Raw genomic sequence first — 20,466 nt, 5'->3', positions numbered from 1 at the left:
TATATGTATATATATATATATTTTGCTTTGGTATTTTTTTGTTCTTTTACTATAATACTGGGTATTTGTTTAATGAAGGACATATAGATTGTTAATTGTTGTGGATTGTGGTTTTCTTCTTTTTAAGGATTTGGAATGCCCTGACAGATAATTATGGAAATGTAATGCCTGTGGACTGGAAGTCATCTCACACCAGGACCTTGCATTTGCTTACTCTGAACCTGTCAGAAAAAGGGGTAAGTTAGAAAAGAACCAGTTGTTTCTCAATAACTGATTCTGATAATGAAACTAAAAAGTAGCATTTCTATTGAGTTGCCTTTTATTTCCAAGCTTATAGCAATTAGAGTGGCCCGCTATTGCCATAATCAACTTGCTAGCACATTTCTCTAATTCTGCATCAGCACATGCTCCCGTTTCTGTTTATCTAAATTTCTATCACCTGTATATGAATGTCAATGACCAGCATTTTTTACACCTTAAATAACATAGCTTTGATGTGTTGAGAGTACTTGGTGAGAATCCTAGCCTATGTTTAAATATATAGACACGCTCTATAGTGATGGGGTTACGTCCTGAAAAATGCATCGTTAGGCGATTTCATCTGTGCAAACATAGAGTGCACTTACACAAACCTAAATGGCATAGCCTACTACACACCTAGGTTATATGGCATAGCCTATTGCTCCTAGGCTACAAGCCTGTATGGCATGTCACTGTATAAAATATGTGATTAAATCAATCATGAGAAAATGATTCAATCAAGAGGCACAGTAAACGTGAGATGTGTGAGACCTCTGCCGGGCTGACATGGCACAGAGTTTTACAGCAAACTTTTTTTATGAGTAGAAAGAGTACCATCTAAAGTAATGATAAAAAGTATAGGATAGTAAATACATAAACCAGTACAATAGTCATTTATTATCATAATCAGGTATTACATACCATAATTAATTGTATGTGCTATACTTTTATATGACTGGCAGCACAGTAGGTTTGTTTACATAGCATCACCACAACACCTTGAGTAATGCATTGCATTCTGATGTTACTGGGCGATAGGAATTTTTCAGCTCCATTATAATCTTATGGGACCACCGTGGTGTGTTGTTACCAAAGTTTTGTTCTGCAGCACATGAGTGTATTAGGGATACTAGAATATCAACAGTTAACTTTCTGATGAATTTAAGGACTTGCTGGACATGACGTGGTGCTCAGAGACTATGTATTCCTGTGAATATTGGGAACCTTTAAAAGGCATTTTAATTCTTGTAAATACTGGGAGTTTAATGTAGTAGGGCTGTCTGTATTTTAAATAGTATTAACATTTTGTGAAAATGAGTTTTCTCTTATTCCCTATGCTGTACACAACATCCCCATGACTTATACCTGGAAGTTTGAACCTCTTCTTCCCCTTCACTTCCTACCACTCTCCCCTGCCCCCCGTTTTTGATTTTTCAGTCACAGTTGACATTTAATATTTTATTTCAGGTGTACAGCATAGGAAAATTATTTTCTTAAATGTGATTCAGAAAAGCTTGCTGCCTATTTTCTAGTAAAATATAGAATTCTGACTATGTTTCCTAATATTCTAGTAGATACAGAATTTTTACTGTTTGCTCCAGTTATTAACCCTGTTAGGCTGTTTCGCAGACTAACTTGACATACCTGTAGTGAAAAGGAATAAAACAAAATCATCCTATGCTCTGTCTTCTGTTTATTTAGCTCTTAGCTATCATTTTGAGCTTAGTTCAACTTTCCCTTCCTCTCTGAAGCTTCCTATTACTATTTTAGCCTTTGCTGATCTCATGGAATTATACAATTTTAGAGTTGGAAGGGACTTTAAAGGACACGTAATCCAACCTCTCACATGGGGGGAGTACCCATCTACAGTATGTCTGGCAGATGGTCAGTTAGCCATGGCCTAAATTCTAGCATGGAAGGAAAATGCACTCCTTTCTGTGGAAATTGGTTACTCTGGGCAGGGGGGGGTGGGTGGGTGGTGTGTGTGTGTGTGTGCGCGCGCGCACGCGCGCACGTAAACCTTACAGGACTTATCAGTCCCATAGAATTTAGCCCCATTGACTCCTGGGTGCTAGTCCCTACAGCACTTTTGTATCTCAGATTACTATTGTGTTCTCTTACTAATCATGTTTCTGGGTCTATGGTTAGATTGTGACTTCCTGGTACGTGTCTTTTTATTTGTCTTTTTAGTAACTACCACTGTGCCTGGCATGTAGTGAGTACTAAGACAGATGTTGAGCGAATGAATGAATCTTGTTAGAGACCATAATGGAAAGGCATTTAAAAATATATATATTTTCTATATTATTTAACATAGTGCCGAATCAACAATAGCTACGCAGTGAGTAATTTTGACATATGAAAAAATAGCATCGAAATGGTCTTTTCATAGTTTCAAAGGGAAACACATTAGCTGCATGAAGGGGACACTCTAATCCAGTTTCATTGAATAACATGTATACCTTGTATTGTTCTTAGATTGCCTTTGGGAAGTCCCTTTTTCTGCCTTTTGACTATTGTTTTCAATGGCAGACAATGGAATAGTCAGAATAGTGATTACTAATGACTTGGAGTTTAGTCCTAGTACTCACTGTAAAAGCCTTACCTGGAAAACTCAGATTAAAATGAACAAGTGATGATCTGTCATCTATCTATCTTGATACAACTACACAGGTGATGAATAGAACTAAATTTAGAGCTATTCCTTGGGAGTGAGTAGCACTTATTAAGTTCCTGAAGAACAAATGGGTAACAAGGAACTATGTTAGAAGCAACCATGTTATTCTATTACACATAGAATATAATTTACTTTTAAATATTAATTTTTTAACCTGAGAAAGTTATTTTATTACTATTGCTAACTGTGTGCTCTGTTCTTTCCATAACCGAACTGTGCAGAATTTACCTTCTGGAAGCATTCTTTAGATTATTCCAATTATAAAAGTCTATAGGAAATTATTTTGACAAAGGGAGAAGAAATTTCTTTTGCATTAGGATGAGAAAGACATTCAAGAAAACCGCAGTTTGCTGGATTTCAGTTTTTAATTTTTCTTCCATTGATATTTAAGCTGTCACACTTCTAACTTTGTTGGGCCTTTTCTAGAGTAAGGCATCAAGGACAGTCCAAATTCTTCCATGGGCACATTTTTTCCATTTGAGGCAGCTTTAGTTTTATAGAGGGGAACAGCACCACCAGCTGTGTATCTAACCCTGGCACAGGAAGGAGTGACTTGGGAATGCGTGGCAGAGAGAAGGCACATTGATGCCGAATGGGAGAGTGAATAATGATACCCATGACAGCCAAGGTTAGTTTTCAGAGCCTCGAAAGGGATTCAGCCCTTAGCATATGCCATCTCTGTGGGGAATGGGCTTGGCTCCCTCTCTGGAAAGATGATCTGGGGTCATTATTTCTGTTGTCATGGAAATTTATTCTAATGGCTTACTGGTATCAGTCATGTGTTTTGGCAATAGCTGTAAACCTGTTCTAAATCCAGTGCCTTTCTTGATCGTGCTTATGTGATAGAATGCTCCTAAGTTATGTTGCCTTCGGAACATCTCCTATGCCATTTTCTTCTTCCTATCGTGAGCATTTTTTTTTTCAAGGACTTGGACTTTGTTTATGTATCTTTAAATCTTCAAGAGTAGAAACAGGAAGAAGGTAATAACATCTTCCTTAGGAGTAATTTCAAATTAAAACTTGTCTCTAAGGAGAAAAATAAAACCATGGTCCTCAAATTACAACATAGAAGAGTGATTTGGGGTGTGTATTGAAATTTAAGACTCAGTGAAGGTAATTGTTAGGTCTACTCTGTATTATCCATACACCCTTATGATCATATTGTGGAATTTTTCATCCCTATTTCTCCAGTCTTGAAATCTGACATCCTTTCTCATCAAAAGCCTAATCTCTTGCCCGTTCTCCTTATTAAAAGGATAACTGTCATAGTTTAAAAAGTAAGCTTAGAACTATAGAACTTAACATGAAAAAGCAGCCTCAGCCCTGCTTACCCCATCCTGATTTCCACTTACCGGATGCAACCGCTTTCGACTACTTCAACCGTTTCTTCTAACATAACATCTTCATGTCAATTTACTTGATTTTATTTTTCAATTTTAGACTTTATCCATTTACTTTCTACCCAATGAAAGTTTAGCTCTCTCATGGTGCTCCGTCCAACCACAGCAACATAACCTTCACAACAACTTAACCTTCCCTTATCTTCCCAATATAATCATATCAAAATATTTGGTTAATCATCGTTTATATTGACTATTTAAATATGCACAGTTGACCCATTTTAGTATAGTATGATTAAATTTTCTCTTGTAATTCTTCTTCCTTAAGGTAATAATAATTGCCTTTTCGTGGTTTATTTAGGTTATCATGAGCTCACTAATGCAGCCTCAACAGAGCCATAAAACTCATTTTAGTAATTGAAATATACTGTATAATCTTTCTCCTCTCTGCATTTCTCCCTCTCAGGCTTTTCTTGATGCCCTCTGCAGTTAACAGTTCTGAACTGGTTATTCTCTAGTTAGCTTCACAGCCATCCTCGTGGGATCTTCACTATCATTACAAGAGTACCATTCACCTCTTTCTTGTATTAGATATTTTGTCTATTTCCTTCTTGGGTTTCCTCCTGGTTTTAATGGAGCATATTCTGCAGTAGCTTTCTGAGAAAGGGTGCATAAGAGTTAAATCTCTGAGAATTTGAATATCTGAAAATATCTTTCTTCTAAGCCCCCACCTAATTGTTAGTTTAGCTGGATATAGGATTCTAGGGTGGAATTAATTGAAACACGAAATTACATTGATTGTTTTCCAGCTTCTGTTGTTGCTGTTGAGAATTCAAGTGACATTTTGATTCCCGACCCTTTTAATATGATGGTTTTTCTCTCTGGAAACTTTATGTTCTTTTTCTCTCACAGTGTTCTGATGTTTCATGATGATGTGTTGAAGGCCATGGCCAAGCATTTCCTAGGCCGATGGTGCAGCGAGAAATAGAATTAGGAATTATGTCATCACTGTGGTACAGCATGGAATTGTACTGTGTGGAAATGGATAGACCTCGGAGAGCTCATGTAGCTCCTCTCTCAGCCTAATGTTATGACAGGCACCACACCAGTGTTCCTTTGCTCATCTCACTTGCAGGTTTCTCACAGTGGGCTCTCTTCACCATTAAACTTTGGATGCTCCCGTGTGAGGAACTAGGGTGGAAGTAGAGACCTACAATACTCACTTGAATCCTCAATTATATATATATATCCTCTGCATTGGTAAATAAAATAATTTTCCTAGGTAAAATACTATTTTTAAAATTGTATACTAAGAGAAGTACATAGTTGCTTCTTACGTATTTCCTTGCTGCCATTTATTTGTGAACCCAATGTGTGCTACTCTTTCCTGAGGAATGGAGTTTTAATTTCACTTCTAGTCATCATCTGAAGTCACATCACGTTAAATAGTTGGATGCTCACTTGTCCATTTTAATCTGCTGAGTTTTCTAGGTAAGGTTTTTACAATTCTAGTACTAAACTCTAAGTCGTCGTTAAGGAGCTGTTTATACTGGTGTAAGCAGGGCTAAGGGACACCAACTAGGCCCGGTGTGGTACCCCGGGGCTGGCAATAACAAGCAGTACTAGCACCCCTTGGAATGAAGAGGTAAGCAGGGAAAGAAGAAGCTATCAGAACCTGGAGAGAGTAGCTATAGGGGAGAAGTCTGCTTGATGGGAGGTACTGCCTTTGGCAGTCTGGCAGGGAGACAGAGACAGCAGAATAAATGCCCAGTCCTCACCCTCCCACCTTCCAGTCTCCTGCTAGTGTTTGCCAGTGGTGTTTAACCCAACTAGAAGCCAGACTCAAGGGCATCCTCTGATGTAGTCTATAAAGGTCAGCCTCCTGGAGGTGAGGCAAATGGAAAATCTCCAGCACAGTTAGATTTACAGATGTTTTTGGAATCCAGAAATATTCTGCTTTTAGAAGAAGTGATGTTTAGCTGGAAGGGCTAAGTGTACCCCTCATGGACAGTGGCCATCTGCCAGGGAGTTACCCTTCACCCTGAATGTCAGAAGTTAGTTCACAGGTAACTAACTTTGTTTTCTGTGGAATTTTAATATATACCAATCTTACTATTAGCTTGTTAACTAAATAACATTTGCTGCCTTCCCTGCCTGTTTTCCTCCTCTATTTGCTATCTTCCCTACAACTTCCTAACAAATGCCCTATATTTTTGTACTTACCAGTCAGCTTTTATAGCACTCTTCTTGGAAAAAACAGTTAAGTATGTATCTGTACTGGGCAATAGGAGATGCTTGCAGCACATGTTAGCAATTTCATATTTATTCTATATTCCTCTCATTCCTATTTGAGGTGAATGTGTAAGGTACTTCACACACTCCCAGGTATAGAGCAATTGTTATAATTTCTCCCTTTGGAGGGAAAGTTCTCAGCAGATGTGCCCTTCTGTATGTAGTCTTGTTTACCCAGACACTTTGACTTTGTTGTGATCAGGTCCAGCTTTTAACAGTAGGTTATTTGGTTTTAGATAAGTGACAGCTTGCTCTTTGACACGTCCGACGACGAGGAGTTGAGAGAACAGCTGGACATGCATTCAATCATCGTGTCCTGTGTTAACGATGAGCCCCTCTTCACTGCAGATCAGGTACAAAGGAGAAATTCACCAATGAAAAGAAGGGAACCTCCAGCTGAAAAACAATTCCTTATTTTGGCAACAAGTGATGTGTTGTTGGAATCTACTTGTTTTTCCTGTATTTTCTGGTTTGTTAGCCCCTCCGTGGAGAAGAGAAGGGAGTCTATGTAATCTGAAGCAGATGGGATTATGTTAGTTGGGAAGATTTTCCAATAAGGCAATTTTCCAAGATAAGCACTGTTAAAATTACACCAAGTTACTAAGGGAAGGTTATTGCTTACACTAAAATCAGAAAAAATATTGTGAATTTTCTTCTTTAAATTTAGCCAGACATAGGCAAACTATAATATATCTGTGTAGAAATTATCTAGTTTCTCTAAACCCTATGTAAAAATCATTAGGACTTATTAGATGTGCATATTGTGAACTTGCAAAAGAAGTGAGCATTATTCCTATGGAATGCTCTAATAATGTCAACCCTGTATTCATTTAAACCCAGTTGAATCAGCTTTCTCATTTTCTGAATACTCTTCCCACTTCTGTTGTATTGTCAAAATGTGATGCAAGAACTTCTTCTTGATTAAATGTTCCATGGCTACTTGGACTGTGAATTCTACATTATATTTTTAGGCTGGAAAAACAAGGTCAGTAAAGAGATATAGTTTGGTAAAGTTGGGAGGAGTACATTAAATCTGTGTCATTTTGCTCCTTAGTCATATTTGTGGTTGTCATATTCTAGGCCTGGAGAGAGTAAAATGCTTGAAAAGCAAGATAATAGGTTAGAGGGCTGAGTGGGGTAGATAGATTATGATAGTGCAGGGAACATGAGACACTGAGAAGTCATTGACTCCTCAGTAATCTGCCTGAATGCCATAAGCTATCTATCTCTGCTTTTAAGACTTAAGTAGATTCTGTAGCTTACATCAGTGCCTCCTCCTACTGTTTTACAATGCCTGTTTTGGAAAATCTTGCTAATTAACATAACGACTACCTCCTTCAGGTTTACTTTTGTTTTTTCCTTGGTACAGGTGTTATATGTTAAGCTTACTGATTGATGTATTTTTTCTAATAGGTTTTTTTTTTTTTAAACTCATGTCTGTTTTTCTAACTGTTGAGTAATTTTTCCACTTTTCCTTAAATTTTCTCTGAGTTCTAGATCCTCAGCTTTTGGACTCTAGAATAGGACAAGATGCCGTTGTAAAATTTGAGCAACATTATGTATGACAGTAGATTCCCTGCTTTTGTGCAGCTTTTCCCTCTTTCTTTACACTTTATATTTTAAGCAACTTTTGAATATTCCGTTATCTTTCATTGAATTAACATACAAAATTTCTTTTCTGCTGTTAAAGGAAAATTTTGCTGCCAAAGAGGTAATTTCTTGCTCTCTATATAAGTGTTTTTACTGTTGTTTTTTCCTAAATTTTGTGTCAGTTTGATTAAATGGCTTTAGATTGAGCACTTGCTTGTGGCATGTGGTAAATTTTCTGTCATTTGCTTATATTTAGAACTATGATCTGGTTCTGGTATGTCTAAAGTAAATTATACTTTATGTGTTTATAGCAAAATTTCTCAGATGTTGCAAGATCTGATAGGGCCTACTACTGAATCATGATGGACATATTAAATCATATTCTATTTAATTTCTTATTTAGTATATTGTAAATTTTTTTAGATAAACCATGTTCACTCTTACAGTCAAAATTAGATTATTCAAAACACCTACTCCTGCACACTGTTGGTTAGTGGAGAATGTAGTGCATTTCTCTGCGAGACTCAGGTGAGCGCCATGTTACAGACGGATCATTTTTCCTATGTAGATGTGATTAACAGTGGTATGTATATTTTGGAAGGTTATTGAAGAAATTGAAGAAATGATGCAGGAATCACCAGACCCAGAAGATGATGAAACGCCCACACAGTCAGATCGGCTTTCGATGCTTTCCCAGGAAATTCAAACTCTTAAGAGGTTTAGCACAAGCAGTTATGAAGAAAGTAAGAAACTACTTAAATCAATGGTCTTTGTCCTTTTTGTATACCTCAAACATACGGTGTGACTATCTCCAGAAATCTTTGATTCTCCCAGGCCAGGTTGCATGTCGTGCCCTGGTCCTCCAGTAATACTCAAGACATATTTTCATCGTTGCTCAGGGACTGTGTCATATTCACCTTTGAATCCTGTATTAGTCAGCCCTAGCTGCTGTAACAAAGTACCAAAGGCTAAGGGGCTGAAACAATGGAAATTTGTCCCCTGACAGTTCTGGAGGCTACAAGTTCGAGATCAAGGTGTCAGTAGGTTTGGTTTCTTCTGATGCCTCTCTCCTTGGCTTGCAGATGGCTGTCTTCTCTCTGTCCTCACATGGACTTTTGTCTATGCATATCTGTGTTCTAATCTTATTTTTGAGGGCATCTGTTTCATTGGATTGGGGCCCACCGTAATGACCTCATTTTAACTTAATTATCTCTTCGAAGACCCTCCTCCAGATGTAGTCACATTCTGAGGTAACGGGGGTTAGAACTTAAACGATGTCCTGTATCTCACATGTAGAGAAGTGCTGAGAAAAAAAAAAAACAACTAAAATAGGGTTTCAGGGAATATTCAGAACTCAATAAAATTCACACATTGAGACGTACGTGACTAAATATGTATTTAATTTTTTCAAGTGGACTTCTCTCTTCAGAAGTGTGCCAGAACCCTGCTAAATTGCTTACAGTTTCTTGTGAGCAGGTAGTTTCTGTATTCCCTTGGCTTTCGTGTTTGTTCTTTTCCTTGTATAAGCCTTGACTGAAGTATTTGTTCATGGGATGATTGATTTAGACAAGTAAAAATTTTGTTCTACTTCTTTCTCAGCCATTTGAGACATAATTTTGCCTACCTTTCTCTACTTAACACCTGCCCATCAGAAGTTTTAAGATTCTGAGATCACAAACAATTTAATTACTTAGAATGTGATTTCCTCTTTGGTATAAAACACCCTGTTGTGTTTGCTTGAAACATTTTTGTCTTAGTATCTGCGGTGCTTTGCTTTTGGTCATAGGAGTAAAAAGGCTGTCAGTATCTGAGTTAAATGAACTACTAGAAGAAATTGAGACCGCCATTAAGGAATACTCTGAAGAGCTGGTGCAGCAGTTGGCCCTGCGAGATGAACTGGAGTTTGAAAAGGAAGTGAAAAACAGCTTTATTTCTATTCTCATCGAAGTACAAAACAAACAGAAAGAACACAAAGAAACAGCCAAAAAAAAAAAGAAACTCAAGAATGGGAGCTCTCAGAATGGGAAGAACGAGAGAAGTCATATGCCCGGCACAGTAAGTGATGTTTGCAGGACACATTCCACACTGGAAATGGTTTCCATGGTAATCCCATCACTCCAGGCCAGCAGCAGGTGGGCTGGGCCTATATGTAAAGGAGTGGGGTGCCTCACCAGGGCGCTAAAGAGATTTTCCGTTCAAGAACATCACTGTGCTCCTTCAGAAAGATGTTTCCTTGGTGGGAGTATGACAGTAATCAGGGTAATTCACTACTGAAATGTTTAGTAAGTAGAAGGTCAAAGGGGAATAAAAAAGGAAGGTGTCTTAAAGAAGCTATAGCAAGTGACCGTTTTAATACATTAAAATGTTAATAGTGGTTTTTTTATGTTCGGTGGGCTTATGAATAATATTTTTAATTGTCTCTTACGAATTGTATAATAAAATATTGAAAGGGGATACATTTAGAGGTAGCCGAATGGTGTTGAGCCTAAAAGCACAGATTGATTTGTAAACAGCTTCCTCATTTATCAGTGAAGTTGGAGTATGAAGATGTCAGTGGCACTTTTGTGACATCAGCCATCTGTCTCAGTACTTGGTAGACTAGAATTTCTGACTGATGAAAACAAGTTCAGAATGTTTGAATCTTTGACTCTTTGTATAAAGTTTGTTATCTGCTTTTTCATTTTTCTTAAGTGGTCCTATTGCCCTTGATTAAAATTTGTCATAAACATTAACTGCTAATTATATGATATGCATTTCCTTATTGATTTTATGGCCTTTCATTCTGCTTTGATCAGTTGAGATTTTGTATGTTGCCACTTTCATTTTGTTTGTATGTAAAGGAATGTTGGTTTTTATTTTTAGAGTATAATGGTTGGGCAAAGGAATCCATTTTTCTAAAGGGCATATACTTTTATAATTTATGATACAACATGGTAATACAAATCACCACAAACTAGCTATTATGATTTGCAGTAATATAAATTCTGTCTTTAAGTCTTGATTTCTTTTTTCTAAAGAATACTTAACAAAGAAATCTCATTAACCAGACTTTGATGGAATCCAGGAAAGAGAATACAGTTCTAGGTTTCTGGGCCACCAGTGAGCAGTTATACAGACAAAAAGAATCTTACCATACATAGCCTATTCATTGTACTGTTTTTGGCCTATGAGTAAATGGATGTTTTCTCAATGTCATGCCTATTTGTACATAGAAAGGACATAGCTTATAAACTACCTTTAAATAAGTTCACAGATACGTGGTACAAAATATTTTTGAGAAATGGTAGTATTGATTGAATAGGTGTTTATTTAGTCACTTTCAGTGACTATTCTGAAAAACAAAACAAAACAAAAAAACCCCCAAAACATTTGTTTGAATATACAGTCCAGAAAGTTTGCTTTACATATCAGGGACAATATGTTGTATTTCATATTTTAAAACACTACACCCTTTAAATTGCCCTATTATACAAGTGAGATTAAATAAAATGCTAAGTTAAAAGGTTATAGCATGATTGGTAATTTCTGCCTGTCTGCTTTTAGGGATTACTTGTAAATCCTCCATTTATTGGTGTTAACACTTGGCTTAAGAAAATAAATTTATCTCTAATGGAGTTTAAAGGCTTCTTTTTGGAACTGCCACATAAAAAGGGTTAGAGTGGATTCATTATGTAATTGTACATGGCATTTATAGTGAGAAATGGCAAGGCAGCATTTAGGTCTGTCTTAAACCTTTATTAGCCTTGAAATAGATTCATAATAACAGTACATGTTTTTCACAATATTTGGACTTGTGAAGTTGCCTCCTGAGTCCTGATCTACTATTTGTGTCAAAACCTTTCATCAGCTTCGAAATGGCATCGCTAAGCTTGTGGTGCTCGTTCCCTTTAGCTTTCTCAAGCCCAAAATATTAGAGAAAGATCATCCCATCTGCAATATAAGGAGCCTGAAACCTACTCAAAACCCTGAAGTGAAATGGTCAGTTGGAGAAACAGATTCCAAAAGGTATTAGCTCTGCAGACATTTTATGTAACATGCAGTTTTGGCAAGGCTTGATCTCTGTGCCTTCGCTATCATCAGTGATACTAATTTCTAAAAATTGATGACTTTTTTTTTTTTTTTTACAAATATCATGAATTATCTGATTTCTAATAGCATTAGTCACTTTTTTTCATTGTACTTTAGTTATTTGTTTTATTAGCAGGACTTGGACTTTTTCCTATAATGTGGAATAGTGTCGTTCCATTTTTTTCTTAAGCATGCTTCATTGAAACAGAACATCAGTTCGTAGTTGATATAACACTTTATCCATTATTGTTAGCTCGTTCTCTTCGGTCTAAAGATACTATGATGAAATATCTGGTTGGGAATAGATCAGAGTTAAACTCTTCAGGGTTAATTTTAGAGACATGTTTTGTTTCAAGCATTTTCTGTAATGAAGAAAAAAAATAGGTCTCAGGGTTGCTATTTTAGAGCATTAGAAATGTCTTTGGGGCATGAAAATACTATCAAATATGGAAGAAAATATTGAGTGTCTTATAAAAGTGAAATGTTATCTCGATTTGTTTTAATTTTTAAAATAATCTTCTATGTGTTGGGTGAGATAAAACAGTATTTGTTCAGCAAATATTTGCAGAGTGTCTTCCTTGTGCCAGGCATATTTTAGATTCAGTGGCCAGTAAAATAGACAAAGCCCATGGCCTCCTGGAGCTTATATTCTAATGAGGGAGACAGGCAATAAACAATGAAAAGAATGAATAGACAGTGCAATTTTAGTAGTAAAGTTACCAAGAAAACAAAGGCTGGGTAAGGTGGTTGATAGCGATGCTGTCGGGGAGCTGTTTTTGATAGAGTTGTCACTGTGTCACTGTTCTTCCTGATTGGCAAAGCAGGCTGCCCTGTCCCTTTCCAGCTTTCCTTTTGGAGGGGAGGTTGAAGTTGTAGATCTTGTCTTTGAAAATAATGAGGCTCAAGAGAGCAAGAGCAGAAAACTTTATATCTCTTTTGTCTTGGTCAGCATCTGGAAGGGCAGAGTGGTAGCGGGTAGAGACTGGAATGGTTGAAGGGCAGTGTCTGTTAATCAGTGTGGTGACTTCATGCATTTCTTTGAATTGACTGTGCTGTTTTCGACATTAGTGCTTCTGTATATGCCATTGCCTTTTTGTGCCGTGGCCCTCCTTTCTTGCTTCCCTTGTCCACTTGGGGGAATTTATTTTTTAAACATCCTTTAAAATCATAGTCAAGCATTGTCTTTCTTCTTAGAACCTTCCTGCAAGTGGACTGCTCTCTCCTTCTTTTGGGATTAATATTACTACTCTTAACTATTTCTGTTAGCACTGTCATACCATATTGCAATTTTTTGTCTTCATGTCTCTGGTATGGTTCCCTAAGTATAGGAAATGCATCTTTATTTTCTTGGTGTCATTAGGTCCAGCATTAGGTACCTAATAAATTTCTGCTGAATAAATGCGTGAAAGAAAGATAAAGGTATAAATCTCTGTTTCTACCTTGAATCTTTCTGCCAGGTGCCAAACCAATGGAGGCTTAATAGAATTTTAAGAGCTTCGGGTTAAGAGCTATGTTTGAATCCTGCTCTTGCCACTGGGTACATACCCCTTTGAGTTCTGGAGGGATTGAATGAAATAATATATGTAAGACTAGCACATACACTGAGTAAATGCTAGTTATTATGTTTCCGGCTGCCTACTAGACATTTCTCCTTGAATATCTTGTAGGAATCTGAAATTTATCCTGTTAAACCAAAGTTACCATTTTCCTGAAGTTTAATCAATTTCTTATATTTTTTCTTTTGGTTAGTCAAACTACAGTCCACTCATTCACTGAAACCAGTGGAATTTCTAGGTCAATGCATGTGTAGTTTTAAAGGGTTTTAAACAGTCAGCTTCCCAAATTGTTCTATGGAAATGTAACCCAGTAACAGTGTAAGCGAGGGGCCGTTTCCCCACACCTCCAGCCAACACCTTTTAATGTGTGCTGATCTGATAGGCAAAAAATGGTTTGATCTGACCGTTTGTATTCTTTTGTGAGTTGCCTGTTATGTTACATTTGAGATGTTTTTCGTATTTATTTGTGAGGGTGCACCTAATCCTGATATCGCAGTGCTATACTCTTGTAATCATTGGCTTAAGTTTGTCCTCAGAAAGACTTCAGTCTTCCCAAAGGCTCATTCACATTGTTTTCCCAGCACCTCACCTAATTTTTGGTGCTTTACATATCACTTAACACATATTTGTTGAATTGAAACATTGCGATAAAGGGATGGAATCCCAGAGGATTTGGATTATTGTTGTTCTGTCATGGATTTTTTTTTTTTTTTTGGTCAGTCTTCTATTTATATAAAATAGATTTCACAGGTCATTGTATTTCAGTGGCATTTCACATGAGTACAGGAATAAGTTGAAAAGTACACCAGTTATGTTTTAATTTAGTGGTGGTGTCATCTGGAGTTATATGAAGTTTTGAAGACATCGGTGTTTATCTGCTTCACATCATACCTTAGTAAGCTTATACGGATGAAAATGGACGTACTTCCTCCTTTAGAATGCAGTAATGCTTTTAAATGTCATGTCTCCTGTAGGGTGCTTATTCTAAGATTAGGGTTGAGAAGATAGGAATCTGTAGTATCTTTTCTGTTTTCCGTATCACATTGAACTTTGAAGAGAAAGTTCTAGTGTGTTTTACTCATTCACCTCCTGAAAATGTGTAATTGCTTCAGTCTGAAGTTTATTCTGAAAACTTTTAGTATATTAGCAATCAGTACTTCAGCTGTAAAAAGAATACTATTACCTTATTTCATTTTTGGGGATTGGGAAGATAACAGCTTAAAAATGGGGGAGAGCTTGGACTTGGATGATAGATACTCTCATATATATTTCTCTTTCACAGATGTATTTCTCCACCTGTCTTTATGACTCACTTCATATTATGACTAATAGTCTATTTTTTTTCTTTTACATGCAGAAGTGCTCTAGTAATAGGTTTTTTTTTTTTAAAAATTTAATCTTGATCAAAGCTCACTTTAAGAGAAATTTACTTTTTAGAGCTACTCTTAGTTCATTCTGAAGTTATTCTAATTTATGCTAGCTCTAAGCCTAGAAGCAACTGTTCTGACACAAAAGTTTGAGTTTGGGCTTTTGTTTAAAAAAAACAAACAAACACATGGACTTAGCTTTTTTCTCTCCTTTTTAATTTGAAATTTTAAAACTTCACATCTGCTAAGATGATTTAGACTAGGGGTTGGCAAGGCAAACTACTGCCCGGGACCCAAATCAACCCTCTGCCTGTATTATAAAGTTTTATTGCAACACAGCCACATCCATTTATTTACACATGGTCTATGGATGCTTTGGGTTTCAAAGACAGAGTTGAATAGTTGCAATAGAGACTATGTGGCCTGTAAACCTAGAGTATTTTACTCTCTGGCCCTTTATAAAAAAAGCTGCCAACCTCTGATTTAGTCTAAAAATATTAAGAATAAGAAAGATGGGAACTCCATTTAAGTTAGTTTGTATAGATAAAAAGATCACTATATTGTGACTAAAATATATTATAAAATGTAGCTTTGTTTTATCTTAAGGATATGTTGAGTTGTTCCTCTCCTCGGGGCCCTACCTAGCAGCCTGAGCTGTGCCCACAGATGGTAATGCCTTGGCCAAACCATCACCAGGCCACTTGCCGCAGGCACCCTGCCTAGCAACAGACTTTTGTTGTGTGAGTGCGTGTGCGCGTCGGGTGTGTATGTGTGTGTGTGTGTGTGTGTGTGTGTGTGTGTGTGTGAACTATCAGGTAGGCCAGGTGACTATAGATCTGGGGACGGATGAAAAAACCAAAAATATTGGTAGTCTCCTGAGCACACTATATACAGAATGATAAAAGGTGGTTTAAAGAAGGTAGAAGAGAAGTGGAAAATGATCCCCTCCCGCCATTCTAAGTAGTTGTACTTGAAAGGATAAAGCTGCCCTGTACACATACTCGAATGTAAATGTTAACACGTTTTCAACAATAATTTCTTGGTGATAGTTGATAGTACTTATCTGCATTTTTTGTTATTGCAGAGCCCATTCCTGAAAATTAGTGTCAGGGCTATTTTTGGAAGGTTGTTGAAGGGTAGAGAGAAGCTTAGATGCGTTATGTTTATTTTAATTAATTCACACCTATGAATTATGAAGTATGAACTATAAAAAATAGTATTGCCTAGAGAAGTAAATATCCACTTTTTGATATTTTTATCATTACCTACTGTTTCTGCACTGATTTTTTGGTGTTTCATGACCCTGCAGTTAATGTAGTAAAAATCAGAAGTCTGTTCTTGACCCCTTTATGTCCTGGAAGGTTTCGCTAATTGTTAATATAACACAAGTTCATGTAAAAACCATAGTATTCCAGGAAATTGTATTATTATTATGTACTAAGAGTATCCATAAGTATTAAGAAAGAATTTATAAATTTCCAAGGTTAGTTATTTTACTCTAGTTTTCGTGACTCTGAAAATGTTTGACAGTACTTAATTGACTTACCATATTGGTATTACATAAAAATTTTAAAAGATCTTCAAATACAAAAATATTAAATTGTTTGCTACTATTCCACTTAACTCCTAACTTTGAAAATCTTCACATCACATCTTTCTGCTCTGAGACTTATACAATAGTAGTTTAATATTCAAGACATTTTCAAGTGTTTATCTGCTTTGGTATAATCTCTATTTTCTGATTTACTTAGACTTGATTTTTTGAAAAAAATATTTTTTGTAGAATTTGCATTTATAAATGTTTTATAGTTCACATTAAAATTATTGGATTTGAAGAAATGTCAAAACAAGCAAAATCAATTTTTACATCGTAAGTTATAGCTTGGTAATTATTTGAATATTTTTACTTGGTAACTTTTTTACATTTAACTATTGCTTTCAATTCTTTTTTTCTCATTTTTTTGTTTTGATTAAGAATTTTATTAAAAATTAAAGTTACTGTTTTATAAATTAATTTTGGAAATCATTTCATTCAAACTGGGGAAAAGGATGTGATTTATAAAGAACAGCAATTATGTTTCAATTTCACTGTTTTGGAACATGAGTATAAAGAATATTAATGGAGTAAGAGCATAGTTTAGACTGAGAGTCAGAAATAGATGAATTGCATTTCTTAATTGCTTTTCCTAACCTTTTTCTGGCATAGAGCTTTTTTGAGATTTTGAAAGATTTCCTGGCTACTTAGAGATCTGTATCAATTGGTGTTGGATGCTACAAGTTTGGTAGCAGAAATAGTCTGAATTTCCTGGCCTTCTAGCTAGTTTTACTCTTTTCCATCTTGGATCCTGCTTTTTGCGGAATTAGTTGACCCGGTGAATATGCTGAGCATAGAATGAGTTGACGTGTTTAGAACTCTAGAAAAGAATTAACAAACTACATTATATCCGAGTCTAGTTGCCTTTCAGTTTGTGTAGTGTATTCTAGCTCTACTCTTTTTATTGTTCAGAAAGACCTTGACTTACCTAAAGTGTTACTTGTTTTCTGTTTAAGCTTTTTGGCTAATTTCTACATTCAGTGATAGACAGTAGTGTCTTTTCACATTATCTTCTGTCCTTTAGCTAGAGACTGTAATCAGGAATTTGTTATTGCTCAGTTGCCATTTCATTTCTAGAAAGAGAACTTGAAATGTTTTTACTGTCCTGGAGAAAAGTAGAAAGGAATGGTTACTTCTTTATGGGAGCTATGTCCCAAATGTTATTCAAACCATTTTAAAGGAATACGGCCCAGACATTTTTTGAATATTTATATTTGCTGAACACTTTGATAAGTGTTTTCCACATATGATCTCATTTAATACTCGCAGCAACCTTACGAAGTAGATATTACTACTGCCGTTTCATAAATGGGTAATTGAAAGCTCAGTAGACATGTTAGATCCCATAACCAGTATGCACTGGAGCGAGGCTGTGCAGAGTTATACAGAGGTGTGTGCAAGGAACCCTTGACACCCCGCATAGTTCAGTTCTGAGTTATTCAGGCCTGTTATGGATGGGGCTGGAAATCTTGGCTCATTTCTTTGTGTCCTTTCAGATTTTTATACATTTTTAGAAATCTTTTTTATCTTGTTTACACTTTATTGCTCCTGGTTTTGTCTGAGAAACGTTTCTAAAGAATGACTGGAGACTTTTAATACAGACTCACGCCAGGGAAGGAAATGGTCATGAGACAGTTGTGAGTATTCTCAGTATCAGTCATGCGATTGAAGCCTTGTATTGAGCAAACCCCTTCCCTTGCCCCATTACTTAGGCACTATTTTAGCAGTGAGAAGAACAATAAACTGAATACTGTAACGCTTAATCATTTTCCTTCTTATAAATGGGCTCATATCAAAAATTCCATTCTGAGAAGGGTATTTTACAGAGCTATTAACTCCTACATAAAGATGATGGGCAAAGGATGGAGAGATGACAAAATAATTTTAGGCTCAAATGTCTAAACAAGGTACTGTATACTCGAAACTAATAATAAAATAAAATTAAAAGAATAATTTTAGGTTCACAGAATCTTTATTAGCTTTTCACTTTGAATTTGAATATTTGGATTTTTTACCTAAAATTTGGAAATGGTAGATTAAACGGAAGCAGGATTAGGATTTCTCACATACCTAATATAGTGGTTATTTTAATTAAATTACACCAGATCTTTAATGTCCTTCAGGTCACTGAGCATTCATAACCCTGAGACTTCGTTCCCTCAGTGCTTTGATATGTCTGTGGTACTTTTCTCCTTCTCCCCTCCCTCCTTTTTTCCCCCCTCCCTCTCCTCTGTTCTCCTTACTTTTAAAATTTAAGCATAGAAAAAGTCATCCCGCTGGCCCAGTTAAGTACCATAAGCACCTAATAACACTACATCTGCTCCCCAGGTTATAAATGTAGTCTTTCTAAATGAGGTGAAGGTTACTGAACAGTAAATTTAATCTGTCTCTGAGGTTTTATCTTTTTAAAATTCATTTTGCCTTCCAAAAAGGTGTATTGTTTTTGGGGATTTATAGAGCATTTGTGAAGCAGAAGCTATTGCATGCTTTTCAGAGCTCTTTTCCTCTTTCTTCCTTGTCTTACTGCCTAGTCTTTCCTATCCGCAAGCCTTCTGATTCATTGATCTTCTACTTGCTACTCTTTTTATTATCCTAGGGGTTTTATCTGACTTAGTTACTCTTATCGTTTTACAAACCATACCAACACAGTTTATTTTATCTTTATTAATCTCATATTCATTTCCTAGACCAAGTTCTTCAGTGGACTTTTTCAGAAGTCCATTGTTCACTCATTTGACAAATAACTTTATATCTTGTCGTCTTTCGTCTGTTCAACCTCAGATTATTTTTGCCTTTTAGCTGTTTTAAAAATTTCTGCCCTTAAGACGTCAAGAGGCCTCATGAAGTGGTGATCACAGTCTCTGAGGCTGTTGGGCTCTGGTCTTAGGAGTGTTAAAACTTTGGCTTAGTAGACATTTATAGAGCCTGCTATGACCCAGGTACTATGCAAGTCACTGGGATGAAGAGAAAGATGTAGTCTTTTTTCTTCCTCAAAATTTACTCATTTCCTCATAAGAAGATGAAACCATTGGAGTAGATAATATCAATGTATCATCTGGCTGTGCAATTCTGTTGTTCTAGAGCACTTTTAGCCTCTGTAAATGCTGTTATATATGTGTACATATGTGTGTGTGCTTACGTGTATGCTTTTGATTTGTCTTAGAAAATAATGTTTCTTGGTTGAATTATAGATTCATAGAATTTACAAATAAGACCTTTAATAATGTTATCATCTTAGTCATCTATTTTACAGGTGAAGAAACAGGCCTTGGCAGAATTAGGGCCTGCTGTCATGTCCCACAGTTAGCGATAAAGTGGGGAGAGAACTCACATTTCTTTTGTAGTTTGACATTTTTCTGTTCAAGTTGACTGTTGAAAAATTTTCTGATTCCAGATACTTTTGACTAAGGTGTCATTCCTGGTTTCATATAAAAATTTGGAATATTTCATTGCCATGGGTACTCATTGCTGAAGAATTTTGCAATTAAGCCAATGACTATTGATGAATGCTTGTTATGTGGTGAGGATGGGCTTGTGCTTTGTAGGCATGCTAAAGAAGTAGCTGACATTATTTGTCCTTAAAGATTTTGAGAACTGAGTTGAATTTATTTAAAAAATCTCACTAAAATTTCCCTTTTTCTGCTGTTTTCCTTTAGATCTTGTGCCTCATCCCACTTAAAAAAAATTCTTTATTTTACTACTATTAGATAAACACATATTGATCTTTAATTATGTGCCAGACATGGTTGTTAAGGATAGAGTAAATCCCAGCCTCCAGGGAGTGCTGCCTGTGCCCTGGGAATCCGGACCAAAAACCAGCCAGTGCCCTTTATGCGGTGATTCTCAACAGGGCCAATTTGCCCCCAGGAGACATTAGGCATTGGCATTGTCTGGAAACATTCATCATTGTCACAACTGGGTGGGATAGGAGACAATGCCACTGACCTCCTGCTGAGTAGAG

At 36.3% G+C, this 20,466-nt stretch overlaps 1 protein-coding gene across 2 annotated transcripts in view; it reads left to right on the top strand.

Annotated features, from left to right (window-relative positions):
- The window catches only part of FEZ2 (fasciculation and elongation protein zeta 2), a 37,819-nt gene that overhangs the window by 4,287 nt on the left and 13,066 nt on the right, over window positions 1-20,466 (top strand). For both annotated transcript variants that reach the window (XM_006910384.3, XM_006910383.3), the window contains exons 2-5: window positions 128-236; window positions 6,567-6,683; window positions 8,522-8,663; window positions 9,707-9,975. In XM_006910384.3, coding sequence (XP_006910446.1) covers window positions 128-236; window positions 6,567-6,683; window positions 8,522-8,663; window positions 9,707-9,975 — 637 coding nt within the window. The remainder of the gene's footprint in view (window positions 1-127; window positions 237-6,566; window positions 6,684-8,521; window positions 8,664-9,706; window positions 9,976-20,466) is intronic.

Source organism: Pteropus alecto, unplaced genomic scaffold, assembly GCF_000325575.1.
Source record: "Pteropus alecto unplaced genomic scaffold, ASM32557v1 scaffold61, whole genome shotgun sequence".
Classification (NCBI taxonomy): Eukaryota; Metazoa; Chordata; class Mammalia; order Chiroptera; family Pteropodidae; genus Pteropus; species Pteropus alecto.
This window is presented reverse-complemented; position numbering and strand designations above follow the sequence as displayed.